Here is a 25,066-nt window from a genome sequence, read left to right on the forward strand (position 1 = left end):
CCTCCTGTAATATGCCTGGTGAACTTCTGTCTTCTCCACATTTTAAAAATAATAACTCATTACTCATTTATTGCGGGTTCTTTTCCAGTTTTTGTGGGATATTTTTTTTTGTCTTACTCATTTTTTCAAGTTAATTTAAAATTGCATCATGATATTCCAGAAAATTAGTTAAACCCTGACTAATTAGCATCATCTCAAAATATGATGATCTCTTAAATTTACATTAAAGAAATTAAGTGAACATAACCGTTAGTAGATGGTTGCTGTTAACTCACCCTTTCCTAAATTAAAAACAATTCTCGGGATTATAAATTTTATTTGCCTTTGTATAATATCTGATCTTAGGAATAGTAATTTGCTATCTGAAAGTGGAATTGTTCTTTTAGATTTTTAAGGGCATCATAAAAAAGAAATGGCAAGTTGGTTTCTTTTTCTGTGGAGCAATGGTTAGCAGATGATCAGACTTGCTCACGTAACTGGATCTTACAGAACTGTCAAAGATGAAGTAGCGAAATGCTGTAAACAGGTTTTTGACAGTGTTATATTTCCTTCCTCTCTCCCCGCCGCAAGCTGGTTCCTATGTAGCTCTCACTGTTCAGGGACGCCCACCTGGGTCGCCCCAGATTCCACTCGCCGATTCTGAAGTAGAGCCATCAGTCATTGGACATATGTCTCCCATCATGACATCCCCTCATTCACCTGGAGCATCTGGGAACATGGAGAGAATTACTAGTCCTGTGCTTATGGGGGTAAGAGGGGGAAAACTTCTTTTAAATGCTTAGTTTGTAATGATGCCCTTGCTTTATAGTAAGAGTTTTAAAGTATTGATCTGATAAATTTAAGTTCAAGATACTGGAAAATAGCTTTCTAATATAAAAAAAAATTACATAATAATTGGAAATTATTACGGAGTGTTGGGATAGCAGATTGAATTAAGAAATATTTAACAACTGCCGTATACAAAACAGGGTGCCATTCACGACAATATAATTAAGATACCCTATGTTTGAGGTCCTTAGTTATCTTAGAATATATACTTTAAGAGGACAGAGTGTTGTTTGTTTTTTTATTGTTGTGTCCCCAGTGCCTGAAATATTGCTTGGCATATAGTAGATACTTAAACCTTTGTTTTGTGTGAGATAGAATAAAGAGTATACGAATAATTATAATACCAAGCAGAATGTAGACATTATGAGGGGGAAAATATTAAGTTGTGACAATTGAGAGGAGGGAGGAAGCACATCCAGTTGTAATAAGGAAGGACTTTATGGAAAACTATTATTTGAATCGAGCCTTGAAAAAACAGGAACACTTAAGGCATGGCAATGGGGAGGAAAGGAGCCCAGGTAAAAAGAAGTAGAATAAACAGAGAAGGAGCCAAGAAAGCACCAAGTATTTGGGGGAAGTTCTAGACTCTTGTTTGGCTGGTGCCTGTTAAGGATTTAAGCAGTAGGAGATGAGGCTTGAAAATCATGTAAGACTATTTATTTTGAAAAATCACAACTACCACGCTAATTTACATGTAACTGGAGAGGCAATAAGAATCCATTAAAATTTGTGGGGGGGGGGTCACAGAGAGTGATGTGATTGTAGCAGGATTTGAGGAAGGCTAATTAGGTCAAATATTACAGGGTTGTGAAACAAGAAGAGATGGTGGAGATGAGTTAGGGAGCTGTCTTAATATTTCAGGCAGGAAGTACTGGGAATTTGAGTTATGCATGGGGATTGACAGTACAGATCCAAAGGACGGAAAGTGTAAGATATTATTCTTGTACTTAAGGCAACTTCATTTCTCCAGCTCATATCAATATTTAATGTTTTCTTGAACCTAGTTTAGTAAAAGTGAAATAGAAGGGCTGAAATTTCCATGTAACCTTCTGACTTTGAGTGTCATGTCTCACAGCCTGTCTTATTTTAGCTTCACTTGCCGTGTATTGGTTGGTTGTTTGTTGTTGTTGGTTTTTTTTTTTATCTTTCTTCTAGGAGGAAAACAATGTGGTTCATAACCAGAAAGTAGAAATTCTGAGAAAAATGTTACAGAAAGAACAGGAACGGCTGCAGGTACTAAATTAGAAACGGGGCTGTTTACAGGCCAGTGAAAATGTGAGTGGGCCTGTGTTGAGCTGGTTATTTGTTGTGATGACAGTCAAGCAGTATTGTAACCAGTGCCATCCGCTATTTTATTAAGAGTGGACTTTTTCTATATTTGCTTGACATAAGTAATTAATTCTCAAAATATTTTTATAACTTTTCAGTTATTGCAGGAAGATTACAACCGAACACCTGCCCAAAGATTGCTAAAAGAGATCCAAGAGGCCAAGAAACACATTCCTCAGCTGCAAGAGCAGTTATCCAAAGCCACGGGCTCTGCTCAGGTAGCATCACTATTAAAAGTGCTACCCAACTTTTTGCAGGAGATTTTTCTTCTGGGAATGTGTTAGAGAATGTTGCAGTTGCCTTTTTTAAAAGTTATTTTTTCTGGCATAGGCCAAGAGGATGTCCTGTATCGCATGTTACAGAAATAATGATTAGCTAAAAGAAATGTGGGCTTCTCATTCTTTGCTTGCTCATGATATCATGTTCCTTTGTTCCATAATAGTTTTAAAAAGAATTGAGTGCTTTTGCTTTGATGTGACAAACTACTAAAATGTATTTAGATACAGATGTTTACATTGCAAGGCTCATTCTCCCATTTTGAAAGAGAATGGCAGTAATGTTTTTAAGTAGGAACCTATAAGATTTTGTAGAATGACATGCATTATGCTAAATACAGAGACAAGCATTTTCTTGCTGATTTTCACAGCAGCCCCCTCCCCCAGATTAGATACTACTATTGTTTGCCCCCATTTTACATTTCACTTAGAGGAACTCAGAGAGTTTAAATCATCTGTCTGAGGTCATGTAGCTTAAAAGCAATGGAACTGGAATTTAGACCCCATGTCATGAATTCAGAGCACTTTCATATTCTTAATGACTGTATTTTTCACGGAAATTTTAAACTGAATTTAAACGGAACTCGTTACACAGGTGTAAGTTCTGGAGATGATGGTCTCATTAGAAACAGTAGCTCAACCAGATTTCCATTCTGTAATATTCAGGTTTGGGATGTGAAAAGCTCTTTGTATCTCATTTTAAAGCAAAATGGACAGACATATTCCTGTACAATTTGAAATGAGTAAAAACTGTTGATTTATTATGCTTCCTGAGTCTGTGAATGAAAGCCACAGTTTCATATAACTCAAAGGATTCTTTGAGATCATGTAGCCTCATCGGCTCGTTTTAAAGTCAGAAAATCATGTGGTTGGGAAAATTAGGGCCTAAAGAGGCTAAATGACTTAGCCAAGGTCACACAGCTGTACGGTCTCCTGACTTCCTGGTTCAGTGTACTTTCGGTTACACAGTATTTAGGTTTTTTCATTACTTTCAATCCCATTAGCTCTATGAGATTTTGAGTATTATGCCTCAGTAATGTTGACAGTTTTATGTTGTTGTAATTACTGAGCGAAGACGACATTCTTATTCTGTTCAAACAATAAAAACGTGGTTCCTGGTCTAAAAGCCTATATTATATTACAGCATCGTGTCCCAGAATTGACAATTTATTGAGATTCCTAAAGTAATAATCTTTACTATAATGGATATATAATAATCTTTACTATAATAGATTCCTAAAGTAATAATCTTTACTATAATGGGCAGGAAATATGAATTATATAATTTAACCAACTACTTTATCTTTTTGCTCTGTTCAGAAGATTGAACTTTTTTTCTCCTTGCTAAAATATCACTTTCCCTGTCTTTAAGATCATGCCATCTTAGAACCATAGAATTAGTAGTTATTTATGCTTTAAATTTTTAGAGGTTTAAGCATTCTTGATCACATCAAAGTGGCCAGCTTTTACAAGTCTCCATCTAGATGACAGTGCAAGTCTGTTTCTTTATGCAGTCACTAACGAGTTTTTTTATTGTGTTGGTGTGTGTGCGTGTGTCTCATCTGTTTTAGGATGGAGCTGCAGTTACCTCCTCCAAGCCTTTAGGTGACGCACTGACAGTCAGTGAGGTGGAAGCTGATCCTGGTGATGGACTAAGCAGAATTGACTCCAGCAGTGGAGACGCTTCTCGGCCCAGTAGTGACAGCGCAGACGTACGTGTTCCTCATCTTGATCTCGTATTCTTCTTTACCACTCCTTTCCATATTTGAAGTTATATGAATTAGAGGTGTTGTCTTATTACTTACCTTTTATCACCACCACCTTTAGTATGGCAGTTGGATGAGCAGAAATTCTGGACACTGTCATATATAAGCTTTTAATTCTAGAGTTCACTTTTTCCCTTAGGTCCACGTTGCCAAATGTTTCTTTTGAGGAGGTGGAATTTCCCAGCAGGCCTCTTGTTTGTGGGTTGAGAAGTTAATAATGCTGGTGTTTTTTTTTTTTTTACTGAACCAAGAGGCCAACTGTTGATATCTTTAAGAGCATGTTAATATTCCATTTGTGGTCAGAGTGACTCAGTCTTGAATCATGGGGCACTTTGCCATTACAAAGAGGAAAAGCCTTAGTCCTGTTAGATAGACTTGAGTTAATAGCCCTTGTTTAGTAACACTTTCCTGATTAACCCCCAAATTGCCAGGTGAAGATGAATATTTGTTAGGAAGATCCTTAGAAAACATTTCAAGTTAACTGTGATGTACCACCGTAGTCGATGAGTACTTACCAGCTAGGTTCACTGTTGCTTACTCAACAACTCTTCATAAGTAGTATGCAGTGATAGGAATAATGACTTAAAAACAGATCACCCTCTTTAAAAGTGTTGAGGACAATAGTCTCAACCAGTGTTTTCAAGCTGTGGCTCACGGACTCAATTTAGTGTGTTGGGACTAGCATTAAAAAAAGAAAAGAATAGAATAGGAAAAAATGCTTTGCAAAATGTAGATAAGGTAAGTGTTACTGCTTGTGACTTTTGTCAGATACACATGTACATGCACGTGTGTGTTTGCGTGCTGGTTGACAATATAAAATTTCTTATTGAAAGTCATGGTAAGATAAAATTTGAAAGCCTCTGGTTAAAGCCATCATTCAGGCCACCTTTTGAGGCTTAGGCCCAATGACTCAGAACTTCATTCAAGGAAAATTTGAGGTTTTTGTTTTTGTTTTTGGAAAGATAATAGTCTTATGATTGGATGGGCTAAAGGTTTTAATGAGAAATTTCAATTTTGTCTCAAGAAAGAAACATTTATTGGGCACACATACCATATGCCGTAATGAGTGTTTTACGTTCCTTATTTTAGTTAATTCTCAAAACAGCTTTATGAAGCAGTACTATTGTTAACATAATTTTACGAAAGAAAAAACTGTGGCCAAAGGGAGTTAACTAATTTGCTCACTTACCCAGATAATAGGTGATCTGCCTACATCTAGCTCTAAAGTACCAGTACTCTAAATATAAACAAAGGTACTGAGGAGTAGAAATGCATAACATTTTGGGAGAGCATTGAAAATTTTACTGGTATATTAGGGCTATGGATGGAATGGCTAGTGTTTATCTTAGAAACAAAGGCTTGAGTTCAGGTTGTAAAAGGCTTCACGTTGTTCTAGCAGCACTGTTTTTAGGAATCCTTCTTGCATTCTCCTTTTAGACTTAGTGCTGCTTCTCCTTTCTGTTTTCGTCTCTACCATTAGATAGTTTCTTAAGAGGACAGGGACAGTCTTATTTGACTTTGTCTCCAAAGCCTGGCAGATCCTACAATTAGGAATTCACAACAAATGGTACAAAAGAAAAATTGGAATTTTATCTTGTATTCAGAGGAATGTCACAATAAAATGTGTGGCTTAGAAATATAACTTTATGAAACTGAGAGTGAATTGGCAAGTAAAGAAATAGGCATTCCAGTGACTTAAGACTGTTTGAGATGTGATTGGTGTTTAATAAGTATTTGAATGAACAACAGAATGAATGAGAGTTTGGGCTTTATCTTGCATGCAGGGGAGAGGTGCAATCAGAAACATGTCAGTGTGGGTGCGCCTGGGTGGCACAGTTGTTAAGCGTCTGCCTTTGGCTCAGGGCATGATCCCAGCATTCTGGGATTGAGCCCCACATCGGCTCTTCCACTGGGAGTCTGCTTCTTCCTCTCCCACTCCCCCTGCTTGTGTTCCCTCTCTTGTTGGCTGTCTCTGTCAAATAAATAAATAAAATCTTAAAAAAAAAAAAAGAAACATGTCCCTGTGAATGTGAATTAGCATAAAGAGACAGGGAGATCTGTCTCAGCTTCCTTAATAAATGTGCACTGAGTGGCTAATAAATAGTTAACGTTTATTGACCGCCTCCTTTGTGTCCACAGTTGTGCCTCATGCTGTACAGATACTCTTTTAAATTCTCCCAATAATATCAAAGAAGCACCATGACCATTTTATAGATGAGGAAACTGAAACCAGGTAAATAATAAAAGGGTGTTGTGGAAATCCAGGTGAGAGATGATATAGTGCAGACTAGGATAGTCACGGAACACATAACAAACTAGTTTAATTCCTACAAGTGTCTCTTTGAAGCTGAAGGTGTGCTCCACGTTTATTCTATGGGTACTGTATTGAGGCTGTCGGAACCAATCAGTCTTCCTGTCTTTTCAATCAGTGCCTTTAATTTTTCCCCATTGTCTGCTCACTTTTATAAAATAATCTTCTTGTGTTCGTGATATCATTATTATTGTAAAGCTCCCTGCGTATGGTCACCTTGGAGAAGGCTTGGAAGCATACCCACACACCCTGTTCTCACAACAGAAGCTGGTTCATCACAATCATCCTCTAAAATCTAGAGCATCTGCCTCTCTGATCATTATGAATTTGTGCCTGTTATTTTAAAAACTTATTGTGGAAACATTTTAAACCTATTCAAAAATAGAGACTAGCATTAGCATAACAATCCCTTCTACATACCTGATCACCAGCCTCGGAAGTCATCAACAAATGCTCAGACTTGTTTTGGCTGTGTCCCCCATTCTTCACACCCTCCAAATCCTGGAGTATTTTCAAGTAAATCCAAGAGATTATTTCATTAATCTGTGTCTTTAAGAGAAAAGAAGACTTTTCCAAAAATACAGCCATAACAACATTATCATAAAATCAAATTTCTTAATATGCAATTTGATTACCCTAATTGTCTCATAATGATCTTTCTGCAGTTGGTTTATCTGAGTCCAGATCTAGTCAAGGGCTTCAGTCTTTGGTTCATAAGTCTTTTAATTTGTTACCTCCTCTTTTTTTTGTTTCTTGCTATTTTTTTATGACAGAAACTGGGTCATGTGCCCAGTAAAACAAACTCACATTTTAATTGTATTTTCATGATGTCGTTTATTGTGTTCATCTCTATATATTTCCTGAAAGCTATTAGTGAGATCTAAAGTCTTGATCAGATTAGGAGCTGTTGTTTGGCAAGAACAATTCATGGGTGGGACTGTGTACATCCTGTTACATCACATCAGGAGGTGAATGTCTGGTTGTCTTTCTGTGACTGTAGGTTTGTTTAAGGTGTTCAGATGATGTCAGCATGGTTCCTTCATAATCAACTTTTCCATTAAGCTTTTATGTAATGTTCTTAGCATTGATGATCAAAATGCCTGCATCCATTATTTAATTAGTGGTTTCAAAAGGATGATACTATAATTTTGTCATTCCTTTTGTACTGACTAGTGGAATTATTTTACAAAGAATTATCTCTTACTAGCTTTTAGGTTACCTTAAAATATAGCTTATATAGGAAATGCAGGATAAATACTTGATTCTTATCCCTCTATGTATCTGTTTCCAGAGGAGTCAGTTCCCTAACAAAATCTAATGGTCACTAATGCGGGGGTGTGTGTGTGCGCATGTGCATATATGTGTAATATTTTGAATTCGTAGACTTTAACATATTTGCTTATTGTGTTTTAGTCCATTGCAGTCATTACTTTTTGTTGTTGCTGAAGCTGCCCTTCTTTTGGGCAGTGGGAGCTCCCTCGAGTTGTCTTCAGCATTCTTTTAACATGCCTTCCTGGTAACTTTGGTAACTTTCTCACTTTTTGGTGTGACAGGAGTATTCTAGCTTTATCTTTTATGTCTCTTGCCCCAGACCCAAAGTCCCCCATTTCTCCAAGGTGGGGTTTGTATTTGAAGCTACTATTGTCTTTATCTAGTGCTGTCTTGGTGTACGTATAACTAGCATGCATCTTCCCTATTGGTGTTCTCACAGAAATCTCTCATACCTCATTTTCAGCTGCTCTGCAGAATGGCTCCTTTGCTTTGGGGTATTCCTCATCCTCCAGAATTGGAGTTCTGTACATCATACTGTTTCTGGTTTATATTAGGACATCCCAAACATACCACGTAAATTTTATAAGAATCCACAGATCACTTTCACATGATACAGAAACATAGACAGAAGCTTAATTTTATTCATATAAATAGTCCAGAATGCTTTTAACTTGCATAGAAAGAAGAGCTGGGGGCTGAGGGTGTTAGAAGAGGTGAATAAAGACAGGGTTTGACTTGACATTGAGTTTGAGGAACGTAATACATCTAGTTAGGGTTACTTGGTAGAAGTTAGTCCTCAGGCCTGGAGACGATGTACAACTGTTCTCTTAGTGTAATGCTGTTTATCAACATAAAACTAAAACAGCTGAGAGAAGAAGTGTCTTGCCAAAGTCAGGAAAACAAATAGCAGAGCCAGGTATCGTATGAAAGATATTTAGTGGTTTCAAATACAAATGTGAAATTCAGAACCTTATTTTTTCACCCTGTTTTTCCTTATCCCTTTTTGGTGTACCTATTGAATGAACTGAATGTCTTTTTTTTAGAGTCCCAAGAGTGCCCTGAAAGAGAGGATTTATCTAGAGGAAAACCCAGAGAAAAGTGAAGTGATTCAGGACACTGTGAGTATGAAATCCATGAAATGGTAGTGCTTTCTACTTCAGTGACAGATACACCTGAGAAATGTGGATGGGGGTGGGGGTGCAGGTTGGGAGAGAAGAAGCTTAAACTTATTAATAAAGATTTGATAAATAGAGAGCTACTCCATGATAATTGGTTGGCATTATTAGGTGGTTTAATGTTATTTTAATTATTGTAGTAAAATACACATCACATAAAATTTACCATTTTAGTAATTTTTAAGTACAGAGTTCATTGTCAGTAAGTTATATTGTCATTGTTGTACAGCCATCACCATATCTGTCTCTAGAACTTTTTCCTCTTCCCCAACTCAAACTCAGTACCCATTCAACACTGCCTCCCCATTATCCTCAGCACTGAGTGACCACCATTTTACTCTGAATTTGACTACTTTGGGGACCTTACATGAGAAGCATCATATGTGCTTGTCCTTTTGTAACTGACTTGTTTCACTTAGCATTATGTCCTCAAGGTTCACCCATGTCATAGCATGTTTCAGAATTTCCTTCCTTTTCAAGGCTGAATAATAATCCATCGTATGTATAGACTGCGTTTTGCTTATCCACTCATCTGCTAGTGAACACTTGGGTTGTCTCCACATTTTGGCTATTGTGAATAAAGCCACTATGACCGTGGGCATACGGATATCTGTTCAGGCGCTTTCTTTTAATTCTTTTGGGTACTTATTCAGAAGTGGAATTGCTGGATTTTGCATATTCTGAAGTGAATACTTTTTAGCGTTCTGATTTTGTTTTTTAATTAGATTTGTATCAAGTTTTATGGTAAAGGATTTAACAGCATATTGTGACCCATCAATTATTAGCAACATAAGGACTATTGAAAAATCAGAGACGCTGAAACAGCTATAAAATCAAAAGTTATCTGATACCACTCTAAGCATATTTCTCTTGTTTTACCATTTTTTAAAAAAATGACTAAAGCCTTGGGGTTCAAAAAACAAATATTAAAAAGGGCAGAATCAAGTTTAGAAGATGCAGATATAGAGATCTGCACCACACTTAAGGAGGGGAGACGACAGCTACAGAGTATTTTGTTTATAACTGGATCCATGGGCATAGCTTCGGCTCTAACTACTATACAGACGACCCCCAAATCAGGATAGCCCCACATCCTGCATGTTCAGCTGCTGTCAGGTTTGAGTCGAACATATTCTTTCCCTGATCTTCCCAAATTTGTATTTCTCTTCATACTGCATGGCCTTAGATTTTAGTATTTATGGTCTTCAACCCTCCCATATTTTTTACATTATATGTTAATGCCCTTACTCTGCCTTTTTCATGCTAAATCCAACTTCGTAAGTGAGCTGACAAATGGATGAGCTATTGCATAAGAGGGAGATCTGCCAGCCTACAATTTATGTTTGCAATTTTGGTTCTTTGTTTCTATACAAAATGATTTTAATTTTGTGTGATTACTTGGAAATTTTGTTGCATTATGCCAGTGATTTTCAACCAGGAGTGATTTTGTCCCTCAGGGAACGTTTGGCAGTGTATGGAAACATTTTTGATTGTCATGACTGGGAGGCTGCCGCTGGCATGGAGTGGGTGGGTAGAGGCCCAGGATGCTGCTCGACATCGTACAATGCACAGGACAGCCCCCACAACAAAGAATTATCCGGCCCCAAATGTCAGCAGCGCCAGGGTTGAAAAACCCTGCATTATGCACTTATGAAAATGAATTGAAAATGAAAAAAGAGCGTTCAGGAACAGCTTTCAATTATGCGATGTTAATAGAAGTCTTTGTATTAACCTCTCTCCTCACTTTGTCTTACCATTTCCACTCTCGTTTTTCCTTTGTTCTGTGGTCTTCATTCACTTTTCCTACTCTAGCCCCTTAGAATTGTAATTATTTACGTAAGCCAACTTTCTGCCTGTGACAAGGTCTATATGAAATGAATGGAGTACACACACACAGTGATTAGAATCAGATATCCAAGAGTGTAGTGAGCAAAAGGTGTTAATTATTTCCAGAGGAAGTGTTTTTTTTTTCTCTCTCTCTCCAAGAAACAGTCCATACTGTTGTGGTTTTCTTTGCTAAAGTGATTCATTGCCTTGAAAATTTGAGAACCACTTCTTTGAAAATAAAGCACTTAAAGAAAATAAATAAAATGGAATCAGTTTTAGTAAACCATTTCTTTTTGATGATTTGGCTTCATTCTTTCCCTGATTTGACCAACAGATAATTTTTCTGTTCCTTTTCTCTGCATGTTACCAGGATACTCAGTCACTCATCGGGAGTCCCTCTCCCCGTATAGCACCTCATATTATTGGAGCAGAGGATGATGATTTTGGTACTGAACATGAACAGGTGATGACATTTTTCTCTAAAACACGAATTATTAATTCTTTGACATTTTTGATTTGTTGTGAAAATGAATGCTTTTTGGAGATTGAGATTCTGTTTGTAAAGATTTAAGGTTGTGTCTTAGAACTAAGATTAATTGTTTAATTACTTGGATTGTTTATTTTAACTTTTTCCAGTAGAAATGACTTTGCTTTTAAAGGTGATAAGGACTGATTGATTTACACTTAAGTACTTCATTTTGGGAGAGGGGGATGTAATTTTAAATATATATTCCTCTGATTTAAAATTCCAGTTGTTTATTGATGGTGTTTAGGAATATGACTGGCTTGATTCTTGTCCTTGTGTCCCACGGTCTTGCTAATAATCTCATATGCTACTTCTAGGAGCTTTTTGAAATAACTTTTTGGGATTTTCTACATAGACAACCATGTTTATTTCCTTGTTTACTTATTTGTTTCCCATCTGTTTATCTTTTATTTCTTGTTCTTACCTTTATTGCCCTGGTTAAGACTTCCGCTGTGAGATAGAATCGGAGTGGTGAGACAGGATATTCTTGCCTTATTCCTGACCTTGGGGAGAAAGATATTTAGTCTTCCATCATTAAATGAGATCTTAGCTGTAGGTATTTTATAGGTGCTTTTTATTAGGTTATGGAAGTTTACTTCTGTTTCTGGTTGTTCAGAGTTTTCATATGAATGGATGTTGAACTTTGTTGAATGATTGAGATGATCATGTGAATTTTTAAAAAAAAATTTTTTTTTTTTGTTAAAGATTTTATTTATTTATTCGACAGAGACAGAGACAGCCAGCGAGAGAGGGAACACAAGCAGGGGGGAGTGGGAGAGGAAGAAGCAGGACCATAGCGGAGGAGCCTGATGTGGGGCTCGATCCCATAACGCCGGGATCACGCCCTGAGCTGAAGGCAGACGCCCAACCGCTGTGCCACCCAGGCGCCCCTTATTTTTTTTTAAATATTTATTTATTTATTTATTTATTTGACAGAGAGAGAGACAGAGAGAGCTCCAGCGAGAGAGGGAACACAGGCAGGGGGAGTGGGAGAGGAAGAAGCAGGCTCAGCGGAAGAGCCTGATGTGGGGCTCGATCCCAGGACTCTGGGATCACGCCCTGAGCCAAAGGCAGACGCTTAACGACTAAGCCACCGAGGCGCCCCATGAATTTTTTTTTTAAAGATTTTATTTATTTATTTGTCGGAGAGAGAGACCGAGAGGGCTCAAGCAGGGGGAGTGGCAGGCAGAGAGAGAAGCAGGCTCCCTGCTGAGCAAGGAGCCCAGTGTGGGGCTCAATCCCAGAACCCTGGGATCATGACCTGAGCTGAAGGCTGAGCCACCTGGGTGCTCCATGTGAGTTTTTTTTTTTAAACATATTCTCTTAACATGGTAAATTACACTGATTGATATTAGCATGTTGAACCAGCTTTGCATTCCTGGGATAAACCAGTTAGTCGTAATGTATCTTCCTTTGTATATATTGTCAGATTCAATTTGCTATTATTTTGCTGATGATTTTTACATCAGTTTTTATGGGGGACTATTGGTTTGTCATTTTCTTTTTTTATAATATCTTTGGTTTTGATATTTGGGTAATGCTGGCTCTTTTCTTAAAGATTTTATTTACTTATTTATTTAGAAAGAGAGAGGGAAAGAGTGGGGGGAGGGGCACAGGAAGAGGGAGAGAGAGCATCCCAAGCAGACTGCCCCCTGAGCCCAGGGCCCAACGCAGGGCTCGATCCCACAACCATGAGATCATGACTTGAGCTGAAGTCAAGAGTCAGACACTTAACCAGCTGAACCACCCGGGCACCCCTATTGCTGGCCTCTTAAAATGACTTGAGAAGTGTTCCCTCCTCTTGTATTTTCTGAAGGAGATCGTGAAGAATTGGTATTATTTGTTTAGATTAACTTTCTTCTCTAATTTATTTAGAGACATGAGAAATTAAGTGGAAATTGTGATTCAGGGTTACTTTAGGTTTAACTACTAGTTTTCTGTTTTCAGTGTAGTTAGGGAGCATACAGTTCTTCTCAGAGTCATCTTGCTTAAAATTATACATCTCCATTTTCATACCACCATTTCTGCATTAGCTCAAAAGAAAAGGAAGACGTCTATTTCACTAACAGGCAGAAAACCTCCCATTTGATTTTTAGAAGTGTTGTTAATGCTGTTTTTTGCATACTGATATGTAGACATCTGAGCTCCTTGATCATCATCTTCTAAACTTGCATTCTCCTAAGATAGTCTTTATTCCAACCTGTTTCCAAGAGGTTATTAATTTTCAGGGGAAGAGATTCCATAACCCTATGTGCTAATACATTCCAGTGAAATTTTTAAAATCTTGAATTTTTTTAGGGTAGGTCAAAGTAAAATTTGGATGGTTGTGTTTAACTGAGCTTACCTTACATTTTGCACCAGTGTGGTGGAATTCTTGATGTATTGGTACTTCCTCTCCTAGATCAATGGGCAGTGCAGCTGTTTCCAGAGCATCGAGCTGCTGAAATCTCGCCCTGCTCACCTGGCTGTTTTCTTACACCACGTGGTCTCACAATTTGACCCCGCAACGCTGGTAACGTGTTTGACCATTTAGCCAGTTCAGAGTTCTTACACTGATTCTTATACCATAAAACCTCTCACTTCTGCAACATGAGTTTCTAAATATATCAGGATAGATGTCAGATAGTTAAAAAGGAATGTATTTTTTTAAAACTTGGTTGCATGGTAATGATGACATTGCTTGTAGTGGCCTACTTGTTGGAAACTTTCCTGCTTGCTGAAGATCTAGCAGATGACATGTTTCATGATTTCTCCCTTTTTTTCTCTTTCCCATTTCTTCCTCTACTACAGCTCTGTTATCTCTATTCAGACCTGTACAAGCAGACCAATTCCAAGGAGACTCGTCGTGTCTTCCTTGAGTTTCATCAGTTCTTCCTGGATCGATCTGCAGTAAGTTACCAATTAATATTATATAATCTTTGCTGCAGTATGTTGAGTTATCGGACTCCTACTTCCAGTCTTCCTTCCCCTGGTTTTGGATTTTATTTTTTTGGACTTTCTGATGTCTGTACTGTATCTCAGTTACTGATTACTCTTGACTGTTACTTTAATCATTTCTAAATGAGTTGTAGGCTATGAATTCTCACAGTAGGTGTTAGGGGGTACATATGTATATTGGGGTTAATATGGTGCATAATTAAGAGAGTGCAAAAGAGAACACAATGATATGCATACATATGTATTAGGATCCAAAGGATAATACTTGCATAATGAACTCTGGTTGGCCTCTTTGAAGTTCGGAAGCACAAGTTTAACTAAAAAGTGGTAGAAAGATCTTACATAAATGATAATAGTGTTTTATTTTACTAGTAGAAATCTTTATAAGGTCTTTAAACTAATGAGTTTTATTATTCTTAGCTGTGCCGTAGGGTAAGTAACAACCCTTAATGCTTCCTGGGTAATTGTGCTACTGCTCCCCGGGCCTTCCACCGTTTTACCTCTCTCTGATGACTGTTGCCCACCTTCCCTCTCCCGAAACCTCATCTCTTCCTCTCCTGTCCTTTCTCAGCGGAGGAACTTGCAGTTTCTGTGAGAAGTTTGAAGTACCTGCAAGAGAACTTTTACCACAGATATCCCCCACCTTCATCATCCTATATGCTCTGGCCTTTCTCCTGAGGCCATGCAGAGCTTGCCTTCTTTTCTCCAAGGCCTACTCTTCCCCTGTTCACGTGGGCTGTATTTCCTCCCACCTGCTCAACAACGGGATCCGAGCAATTGTCGTCCTTCTCTGTGGCCCTGTCAGTTTTCTATTTTCTACTGAATCATTCACATTAGCATGCAAACGTTATGAGTTTGCCTAAAGCAGACATACACAGAAACATTTTGGTTCCACCTCTCCCAGCTCTTGCCCATTTTCGTTGTTTTTCTTTACAGAATTGCCTACACACCTCCACGTGGTGGAATACACTTGCCTTCTCAGGGAGCCCATCCCTGACCAGCCTATGTGAAATTTTATCCCTCTCCCTTGCTGTCATCTTTCCTGTGTTATTTTTGTCCCTAGAACTTTCATTTTATTTATTTTGTCTCTGTCCCTGCTCTTCTGCCCTGAATGGAAAGCTCCCATGAGGGCAGATACTTTTGTTCTTTGCTGTTTCTCCAACACTGAATAGATCCTGGCACAGACTGATCACTCAGATATTTATTGAGTGAATTAGGGTTCTGATTATACTGCCATTGTTTAAAATATTACACATCATAGTTGTTAAGATAATTTACTTTCATGGGGCGCCTGGGTGGCACAGCGGTTAAGCGTCTGCCTTCAGCTCAGGGCGTGATCCCGGCGTTATGGGATCGGAGCCCCACATCAGGCTCCTCTGCTATGAGCCTGCTTCTTCCTCTCCCACTTCCCCTGTGTTCCCTCTCTCGCTGGCTGTCTCTATCTCTGTCGAATAAATAAATAAAATCTTTAAAAAAAAAAAAAAAGATAATTTACTTTCATGAAAAATGACAATATATTGAAATATTTTTGAATTTTATATTCCTTTTTAAAAATTGAAGTTAACATTCAGTATTGTATTAATTTCAGGTGTACAACATAGTAATTCCACAATTGCTTACATTACATAATGCTCACCACAAAAGTGTAGTTACCACCTGTCACTATACAAAGTTATTACAGTATTATTGACTGTATTTCCTGTTCTATAGTTCTCATCCCCATAACTTACTTATTTATTGTTTTCCCTATAAGCTTTTAATTCCAGTTCATTTATATACAGTACTATATTAGTTTCAAAGGTACAGTATAGTGATTCAACAGTTCCATACATCACCCAGTGTTCCTCACGACAAGTGCCCTCCTCATCTCCATCACCTATTTAACCCAGTCCCCACCCCACTCCTCTGGTAACCCTTAGTTCTCTCTAATTAAGAGTCTGTTTCTTGGTTTGTCTCTCTCTCTTTTTTCCCTTTGCTCATTTGTCTTACGAGTGAAATCATATGGTATTTGCCTTTCTCCGACTGGCTTATTTCACTTAGCATAATATTCTCTAACTCCATCCATGTCATTGCAAATGGCAAGATTTCATTCTTTTTTATGGCTGAATAATTTACATTGTCTATATATGCACTATCTTCTTTATCCATTCATCAGTCAGTGGACACTTGGGCTGCTTCCATATCTTGGCTATTGTACATAATGCTGCTATAAAAATAGGGGTGCGTGTATCCCTTTGAATTAGTGTTTTTGTATTCTTTGGGTAAATACCCAGTAGTGTGACTGCTGGATCGTAGGGGAGCTCTATTTTTAACGTTTTAAAAAACCTCCATACTGTTTTCCAGAGTGGTTGCACCAGTTTGCATTCCCACCAACAGTGCACGAGGGTTCCTTTTTCTTCACATCCTTGCCAACACCTTTTGTTTCTTGTGTTGTTGATTTTAGCCATTCTGACAGGTGTGAGGTGATATCTCATTGTGGTTTTGATTTATATTTCCTTGATGGTAAGTGATGATGAGCATTGTTTCATGTGTCTGTTGGCCACCTGTATGTCTTCTTTGGAGAAATGTCTGTTCATGTCTTCTGCCCATTTTCAAATTAGAGTATTTGTTTTTTGGATGTTGAGTTTATATATTTTGGATACTAATTCTTTATTGGTTATATCATTTGCAGATATCTTCTCCCGTTCCGTAGGTTGCCTTTTAGCTTTGGCATTTCCTTCGCTGTGCAGAAACTTTTTATTTTGATGTAGTCCCAGTAGTTTATTTTTGCTTTTGTTTTCCTTGCCTCCAGAAGCATATCTAGAAGAAGGTTGCTACAGCCAGTGTCAAAGAGGTTACTGCCTGTGTTCTTTTACAGTATTTTTATGGCTTCAGGTCTCACATTTAGATTTTTAAAATGGATGGAATTCATTTTTGTGTATGGTGTAAAAAGGTGGTCCAGTTTCATTTTTTTGCATGCTGCTGTCCAGTTTTCTCAGTACCATTTATTGACGACACTCTCCTTTTCCCACTGGATATTCTTTCCTGCTTTGTCAAAGATTGGTTGACCACATAGTTGTGGATTTGTTTTTGTCTTTTTTTTGTGTCAGAACCATATTGTTTTGATCACTACAACTTTGTTATATAACTTGAAGTCCGGAATGGTGATGCCTGCAGCTTTGCTTTTCTTTTTCAAGATTGCTTTAGCTATTCAGGGTCTTTTGTGGTTCCATACAAATTTTATTTTATTTTTTATTTTTTTTTTAAAAGATTTTATTTATTTATTTGACAGAGATAGAGACAGCCAGCGAGAGAGGGAACACAAGCAGGGGGAGTGGGAGAGGAAGAAGCAGGCTCATAGCAGAGGAGCCTGATGTGGGGCTCGATCCCATAAGGCCGGGATCACGCCCTGAGCAGAAGGCAGACGCTTAACTGCTGTGCCACCCAGGCGCCCCTCCATACAAATTTTAGAATTGTTTGTTCTAGTTCTGTGAAAAATGCTGCTGGTATTTTGATTGGGATTGTGTTGGACGTGTACTTGCTTTGGGTCATAGAGACATTTTAACAATATTATTCTTCTAACCTTTGAGCGTGGCATGTCTTTGCATTTCTTTGTGTCATCTTCAGTTTCTTTTATTAGTTTTCAGAGTACAGGTCTTTCACCTTGTAGGTTAGCTTTATTCCTAGGTATCTTACTATTTGTGGTGCAATTGTAAATGGAATTGTTTTCTTAATTTCTCTTTCTGCTGTTTCATTATTAGCGTATGGAAATGCAGCACATTTCTCTACGCCGATTTTGTATCTTGCGACTTTACTGAGCTTGTTGATCAGTTCCAGCAGTTTTTTGGTGGAGTCTTTGGGTTTTCTATATATAGTAGCATGTCATCTGCAAATAGTGAAAGTTTCACTTCTTCCTTACCAATTTGGATGCCCTTATTTCTTTTCGTTGTCTGCTTGCTGTGGCCAGGACTGCAGTACTGTGTTGAATAGAAGTGGTGAGAGTGGACATTCCTGTCCTGTTCCTGACCTTAGGGGAAAGGCTCTCAGTTTTTCCCCATTGAGTCTGATGTTAGCTATGGGTTTTTCAAATATGGCCTTTATTATGTTGAGGTATGTTCCTTCAAGACCTACTTTGTGGAGGATTTTTATCACTAATGAATGTTGTACTCTGTGACTTATTTATTTTATAATTGCACGCTTGTACCTCTTAATCCCCACCACTCATTTCACCTGTCTTCCACCCCATTTACCCTCTGGCAGCCATCAGTCTACTCTGTGTTTATGAGTCCATTTCTATTCTTTTTGTGTGTTTGTTTGCTCATTGGTTTTAGTTTTTAGATTCCACATATAAGTGAAATCATACGGTATTTGTCTTCTCTGGGTCGACCATTTTCCTTAGTGTAATACCCACTTGGTCCATCCATGTTGTTGTGAATGGCTAGATGTCATTGTTGTTTATGGCCGAGTAATATTCCATTATGTGTATCTACCACATCTTCTTTATCCATTCATCTATCGATGGACACTTAGGTTGCTTCTGTATCTTGGCTATTGTAAATAATGCTGCAGTAAACATAGGGGCGCATATATCTTTTGGAATTAGTGTTTTCATTTACTTTGGGTAAGTCCCTAGAAGTTAATTTCACATTTCTTAAGAGCTCCAAGCTAAGTCAAATCTTTATTTTGCTGCTCATGATCTGTATTAAATTTATCAACATTAAAGTGTAAGAACCCTGATAGATTTATTTGCTAATTATTCTTTTATACCACAGGCGGCAATTATTTCATATAAATACAGAAATGAGCATGTAAATCTTTTTTTTTGCATTTGTGCTAGCAGTACTTCTAGGACAGTTGATTTGAGCTACTGTGTGGCAACTTCAGTTAAAGAGAAAACTTTGACATCTATTTCACATTCTTCAGACAGATACTAGAGATCTTGTAATTTTCAGCAATGACTTATTTTCAAAGGTAAAGCTTTAGATCTTACAGGAATTATTCAGATTCTGGCCGTAGATGACTTAAGTAGGCATGCAATACAAAGTAAGCACGAAGAGGTTAAGATTATTTCTCTAAATGCAAAATAAGTTTTTTTCCCAAGACATTTCCCAGATTGATGAGAGGGAAAACACAACTATGTGGTAATGAGACCAGAAACTGCAGTTATTATGTGGAAAATCCTAGCTAAGAAGTTATTTATGACTCAGTTACCTCAGTTGGCTCAGCAGTAAAAACTACGGATGGTTTTTGGAGATTTAATACTCCAAAGCCTCAACATTGATCCAATACCTCCTCATTGGGGTGTGAATGTAGTAAGGGTTCTTTAACTTTTACATAGTAAATTACTGGCAATATGTGGGCAATAGTCTCAAATACAGGAAAAAAAGTCATGGTTATGTATGACTAAGTTTTCATTCAATATACACACAGTTTAGGTTTTAGCTGTATTGATTCAAATGTCGTATAACTGAATATATTAACCAGTGACTACAGATATTTCCCGTATAGCATGATCCTTGAGGCAAGGGCTTATTTTCAAGTTTAAATAGTGGGACCTTCTGGAGCTGTGACAGTTGGATGGGATAAGTGAGCTTATACCTGCGTGTGATTGTGAAAACAGCTATCCAAGTCGCATCTCTTTGCTTTATACAAGTACTTATGTATACTCTTGGAAAGTCCTCCATGGTGTTTGACTTTTGTTTGCATTTTTGTTTTAGCACCTGAAAGTTTCTGTGCCTGATGAAATATCAGTAGATCTAGGTAAGTGTGGAGCATAGGTATCCTGGAGAATTATGTCTGTGTAGTCGTAGCTCAGCTCATCTCTAAAGGTTTTATCTGTCATGAGGTGACCAGTCGGGCATCTGAATCACAACAGAAAGAGCATCTGTAATACATTTAAAGGGTAGTATATGAAATCTGTATTGTGAGGTAAAATATATAAAATGCATTGAAGACCTTCTCTGTGTCCTACTTCAAGTTCTCACCAAATAGCATTGATAACGTTGCCCATTGTAATGCACAGAATATACCTTTAAATCATGTAGCTCCTTGCCTTTTCTTTATGCAGAAAAAAGAAGACCTGAGCTTATACCCGAGGATCTGCACCGCCACTATATCCAAACTATGCAGGAAAGAGTCCACCCAGAAGTTCAGAGGCACTTGGAAGATTTTCGGTAAGCTTGGTGGGTGATAGAAGCTGGTATGGTCATTCTGAATTAACCTTCTTTTGAGGTAGGAAAAGGTTACACGTGAAGTCCTTGGCCTAGCATGTAGTCTTTATCACTGTGATTAAAACAGAAATGAACACCTGGAGTCAAAGAGTTGGAGTGGTACTGAGTCCATAGTCCCCATTCCACACGCTTTCAGGATTTGAGCTCCCTTCTCTTCTAGGCTAAGCGTGCTCCCTCAGGGTGCGTGTTCTGTTGAGTGATCGCCTCCTAAATTCTTTTTCTCTGGTGTCCTAGGTGACAGGGGCCCCAAAATAGAAAACTGTGACATTTTGCCTGTTGCTAGAAACTCATAGCTATGGAAACTCTGAGGAAGCATCTCCAGAGGGAGATCGTTCTTCTGTAGGCTACCTCAGGAAGTTTGTCTTGTTCCCTTTAGGCAGAAGCGTAGCATGGGGCTGACCTTGGCTGAAAGTGAACTGACTAAACTCGACGCAGAGCGAGACAAGGACCGGGTCACTTTGGAGAAGGAACGGGCATGTGCAGAACAGATCGTTGCCAAAATTGAAGAAGTGTTGTAAGTAACGGAAGTATCTGTGGCCATGCCCTCTCTCCTGAGATGCTCATTATGCTGAAAGCACACTTGGAGCAAATGTAGAAGGGGTGTCAGATTTTGTATGTGGAGCTATGTATTGGGGTTTTCATGTTGTAATTTTTAATTTTTGCTGATGTTTTAGAAAAGTTCTTGTGTTTCTTTTTCTGAGTATTGATAAAATGAGTAACTATAAAATTTCCAACTGATCAAAAACAGGTTGAGCACTTGCAGTGGTATCCGTTCATAGGCTTTGAAACTATTTCAGCCCAGAGAACACTGACAGTTGATGACATGAGTGAGAAAAGCATGTGGTCCCTGGAGGGGTTTGAGTTCTTCTGGTGTTTTATGCCAGGTGACAGAGATTGAGGGTGACCCAAAGCATTCGGTACTGTTCTGTTGTTTCGGGTATCTGAGTTAATAGCAGCTCTTTCATTAAACATCAATATTTAATTTGAAATATTTTTATTTTTAGGATGACTGCTCAGGCTGTAGAAGAAGATAAGAGGTAATATAACTGGTTTTTTCCCCCTAGAATATTATGGGGGAAAAACCCTCTCTTTTCTCCTGTCAATCTGAAATTAGGATTCCTTTCTTTTAACTTCAGAATTCAGACTGTCTCCCTCTAGTGGCCTCGATTTTCTTCGACTAATATTCTAGTGTCTTGAAAAGAATCCTTTTCTATTTGCAATGAATAGATGCCTCCTTAGTTTTTACTTGATGAATGAATTCTAAGGATTGCAGCATGGGGGTTTTTGAAGCTATTCGATATCTTTATTCTTTCCACCTAACCTTCTTAGAATTCTTATTTGACTTCATCCTTTTCCTACAGTTCAACAATGCAGTATGTTATCCTTATGTACATGAAGCATTTGGGGGTAAAAGTGAAAGAACCTCGAAATTTGGAGCACAAGCGGGGTCGGATTGGATTCCTTCCAAAAATCAAGGTAAGGCTGGATAATAGTGTGTTCGGTCTCTGTGCTGCTTTCCACGGGCTGCAGTGCTTTCCTTTCAAGTCCTTACTGTTTCAGTGGGCTAGTGCTGGGCATGTTGACAGGTGTGCGATATGGCCCCTATTCTGAAGGAACTCAGAAGTCTAGCAGGAAATCCAGGCATGTAAAGTAATGATGAGACTGTGAGGAGTGCACTTTATACAGAATGCCATCCCAACCCTGTCACGGCCTTCGTCTTTCCTTGTATGGCACCTGTCACAGTTTGTCCTTATGGATGTTTCTGTTTACTTTCTGTGAGGCTGTGGAGCTGTGTGAGGGCGAGGACCTCCATCATATCCCCAGCTTTTAGCATAATGCCTCCCACATTAAGAGCTTATTAAGTACTCATTCAGTGGATGAGTAAATTGCTTGGAACGGGCTCCCAGTAGATGTGTTATAAAACTACCTCTTGGTTTTCCAAAATTGGCAGCTCTAAAGGGGTTGGAAAGACATCTTGAGTTTGATGTGTGCGCGGTACTGTGTGCCGGCCTCTACCAAGCTCCTCGTGTGAGTGTCCTTCACTCCCATTTAACCAGTTCTTCCAGCTGCCCATTAGAATTGCATTTCTGTGTTTGAAAGCCACAAAAGAAATCTGCTGTTATGTATCTCTTACCTCTCTGATTGCATCTCAACTCTAGCAGAGTATGAAGAAAGATCGAGAAGGCGAAGAAAAAGGGAAGCGCAGAGGATTCCCCAGCATCCTGGGACCCCCAAGGAGACCAAGCCGTCATGACAACAGTGCAAGTATGTTAAGTTGGAAAAGCAGCATTCTCACCAGCCCCTGCCATCTTCCCTTTAGAAGCTTAGTTAGCTAGAATGAATTGCTGGAGAAGGGTGTTCTTGAAATGATTCCACTGAGCTTCCAATGTGCTTTGTTTGCATTCAAGGTTATTTCTGGACTAACTACCCCCATGTGGCTCTATCATTATCTTAAACATCTTCTTTAATGGCAGTATCCTAGCAGTTGTCCATAACATAATTTACTTACCTATTCTGTTTTGTTTGCATTCAACTTCTATTTGTTAAATTAAAAAAACAAAATGTGCATGGATTTCTCCATCATTCTTTGTTTCATCTTTTCTATACACTTATTACTTGCTCTCCATACTTCTGCGATTTCTCCCCCTCTCCATTGTGCTTTATTTCCTGACCTTCCTCCACTCTCAGGCCTAATGGAGAGAGATCAGCCCACTGATCTGGGGGAGAAGTAGGGAGGGCAGAACCTCAGGGAGGGAAATCGGGTCACGTAGTGGTCTTTGACTGGGCAGCACCATGTTTGAAAATATTGGCCAGGTTGGAGTGGGGGCAGTGCCATGGTACAGTGACATGGACGTTCTGCACCATGAGGAATTCTCAGTCAGACACCGGTAGTGCCCCTTGTTGAGAAGCACTGAGAAGATGAAGGAAATTCTTAGAGAAGAGGTTGAGGAGAATGGAGTATCTCACAGATCCTGACCGTGAGTTCCAAGGGATATAGAAGAAGAATTTAGGAATGAGGGGAGGAAGAATTTTAGGATTAGGGATGTCCAGAGCTGCATGAGGGTGTGCGGTGCTATGAGCGATGATGACGTGAGTGTGTTTCACTTCTTGGTTCCTGATGTGAGCAGGCGTAGTGAGCAGGCTGTGAGCAGTCTCCATGGATTCTGAGGCATGTTGGGGTGATGAAGCTGCGAATGTTGGGGAGGGGTGGCAGGGGACTTGTCAGGAGCTCACAGAGCTAACAGCCTTCATCTTCTCTCTCACAAGTAAGCGCAGGTGTGTGCCTCTGTCTTTCAGCATTCCCGCCCCCACCATTGCTCGCATCTCCTTTTCTCCTTCCTGTCTCTCCCCCTCATCTTCTACCTTCTCCTCCCTTCTCTCCAGCCCTTCTTCACCTTTCCCTGCCTGTCTCTCTTTCTTCCTTCCTCTTCCTCTTCCTTTTCTTTCTTTTTTCTTTTCTTTTCTTTTCTTTTCTTTTCTTTTCTTTTCTTTTCCTTTCCTTTCCTTTCCTTTCCTTTCCTTTCCTTTCCTTTCTTTTCTTTTCTTTTCTTCCTTTTGTGCTCTCTCTCTCTCTCTTTCTGCCATTTCTTCCTATCTGTCTGTCTGTCTCTTACTCTGCAATAATCCATATTTTCCTAGGGCCCACCATGTTCCAGACATTTTGTTAGATGTTTTACATCTTTTTTTTTTTTAAGCTTTTTTGCAGCACAGATTGTTAACCACTGCTTTCTGTTCAGTTGGCAGGGCCATGGAGCTACAGAAACAGCGGCACCCAAAGCACTTACCCACACCCTCTTCTGTGAGTCCAGAGCCTCAGGACCCTGCTAAGTTGCGCCAGAGTGGGTTAGCAGGTGAAGGAACAGACGTCGGATACCTGCCAGCCAATTCCATGTCCTCTGTGGCTTCAGGGGCCACTCTTTCCCAGGAAGGAGGGAAAGAGAATGATACAGGTGAGCTAATGCTATAGTGTGACCATAACAAAGTGTCAAGATTTTACAGCAACCACACTAAGAAACAGAGTGGCATATTATTTCAATCAAGAATCCCAATTTAATTTAATTTTAACATTTTAATGTTCCATAACCAGTGGTAAATCCAGGCTGAATGATAATTTTGAGCTTTCATCAGTTCAGAACTATTGACTGAGGGGCGCCTGGGTGGCGTAGTCATTAAGCGTCTGCCTTTGGCTCAGGGCGTGATCCCAGCATTCTGGGATCGAGCCCCACATCAGGCTTCTCCGCTGGGAGCCTGCTTCTTCCTCTCCCACTCCCCCTGCTTGTGTTCCTTCTCTCGCTGTCTGTCTCTCTCTGTCAAATAAATAAATAAAATCTTTAAAAATCTTAAAAAAAAAAAAAGGAAATATTGACTGAGGTCTTTGTCAGGCATTAGCTTTGTATCAGATGTTAGCACACAATAATTATACAGAGATTCCTACCCTGTGCTGCATAGTCTCATGGGGAGATAATCACTTGAATAAAAACTGAAATTGTGCCAGATCCAGTAATGCAAGGGTAAAAGGAGTGTTGGGGGGACTTAGTAGTTCGAGGCAGATGTGGGGGGAGCCTGAAGAAGACTTTCTTTTTTTTTTTTTTTTTTTTTTTTTTTTTTAAA

The 25,066-nt window shown here is 38.9% G+C and overlaps 1 protein-coding gene across 5 annotated transcripts in view; it reads left to right on the plus strand.

Annotated features, from left to right (window-relative positions):
- Nucleotides 1-25,066, plus strand: part of ARHGEF12 (Rho guanine nucleotide exchange factor 12) — a 154,456-nt gene that overhangs the window by 97,180 nt on the left and 32,210 nt on the right. For 3 of the 5 annotated variants that reach the window (XM_011216814.3, XM_011216821.3, XM_034665988.1), the window contains 15 exons: nt 571-749; nt 1,984-2,061; nt 2,256-2,375; nt 4,004-4,144; nt 8,825-8,899; nt 11,154-11,246; nt 13,711-13,821; nt 14,100-14,198; nt 19,943-19,985; nt 20,293-20,398; nt 20,832-20,969; nt 21,460-21,492; nt 21,817-21,931; nt 22,615-22,720; nt 24,193-24,405. In XM_011216814.3, the coding sequence (XP_011215116.1) occupies nt 571-749; nt 1,984-2,061; nt 2,256-2,375; nt 4,004-4,144; nt 8,825-8,899; nt 11,154-11,246; nt 13,711-13,821; nt 14,100-14,198; nt 19,943-19,985; nt 20,293-20,398; nt 20,832-20,969; nt 21,460-21,492; nt 21,817-21,931; nt 22,615-22,720; nt 24,193-24,405 (1,650 nt within the window). The remainder of the gene's footprint in view (nt 1-570; nt 750-1,983; nt 2,062-2,255; nt 2,376-4,003; nt 4,145-8,824; nt 8,900-11,153; nt 11,247-13,710; nt 13,822-14,099; nt 14,199-19,942; nt 19,986-20,292; nt 20,399-20,831; nt 20,970-21,459; nt 21,493-21,816; nt 21,932-22,614; nt 22,721-24,192; nt 24,406-25,066) is intronic. The other 2 variants (XM_011216818.3, XM_034665987.1) reach the window with 2 other exon arrangements.

Source organism: Ailuropoda melanoleuca, chromosome 8, assembly GCF_002007445.2.
Source record: "Ailuropoda melanoleuca isolate Jingjing chromosome 8, ASM200744v2, whole genome shotgun sequence".
Lineage (NCBI taxonomy): Eukaryota > Metazoa > Chordata > Mammalia > Carnivora > Ursidae > Ailuropoda > Ailuropoda melanoleuca.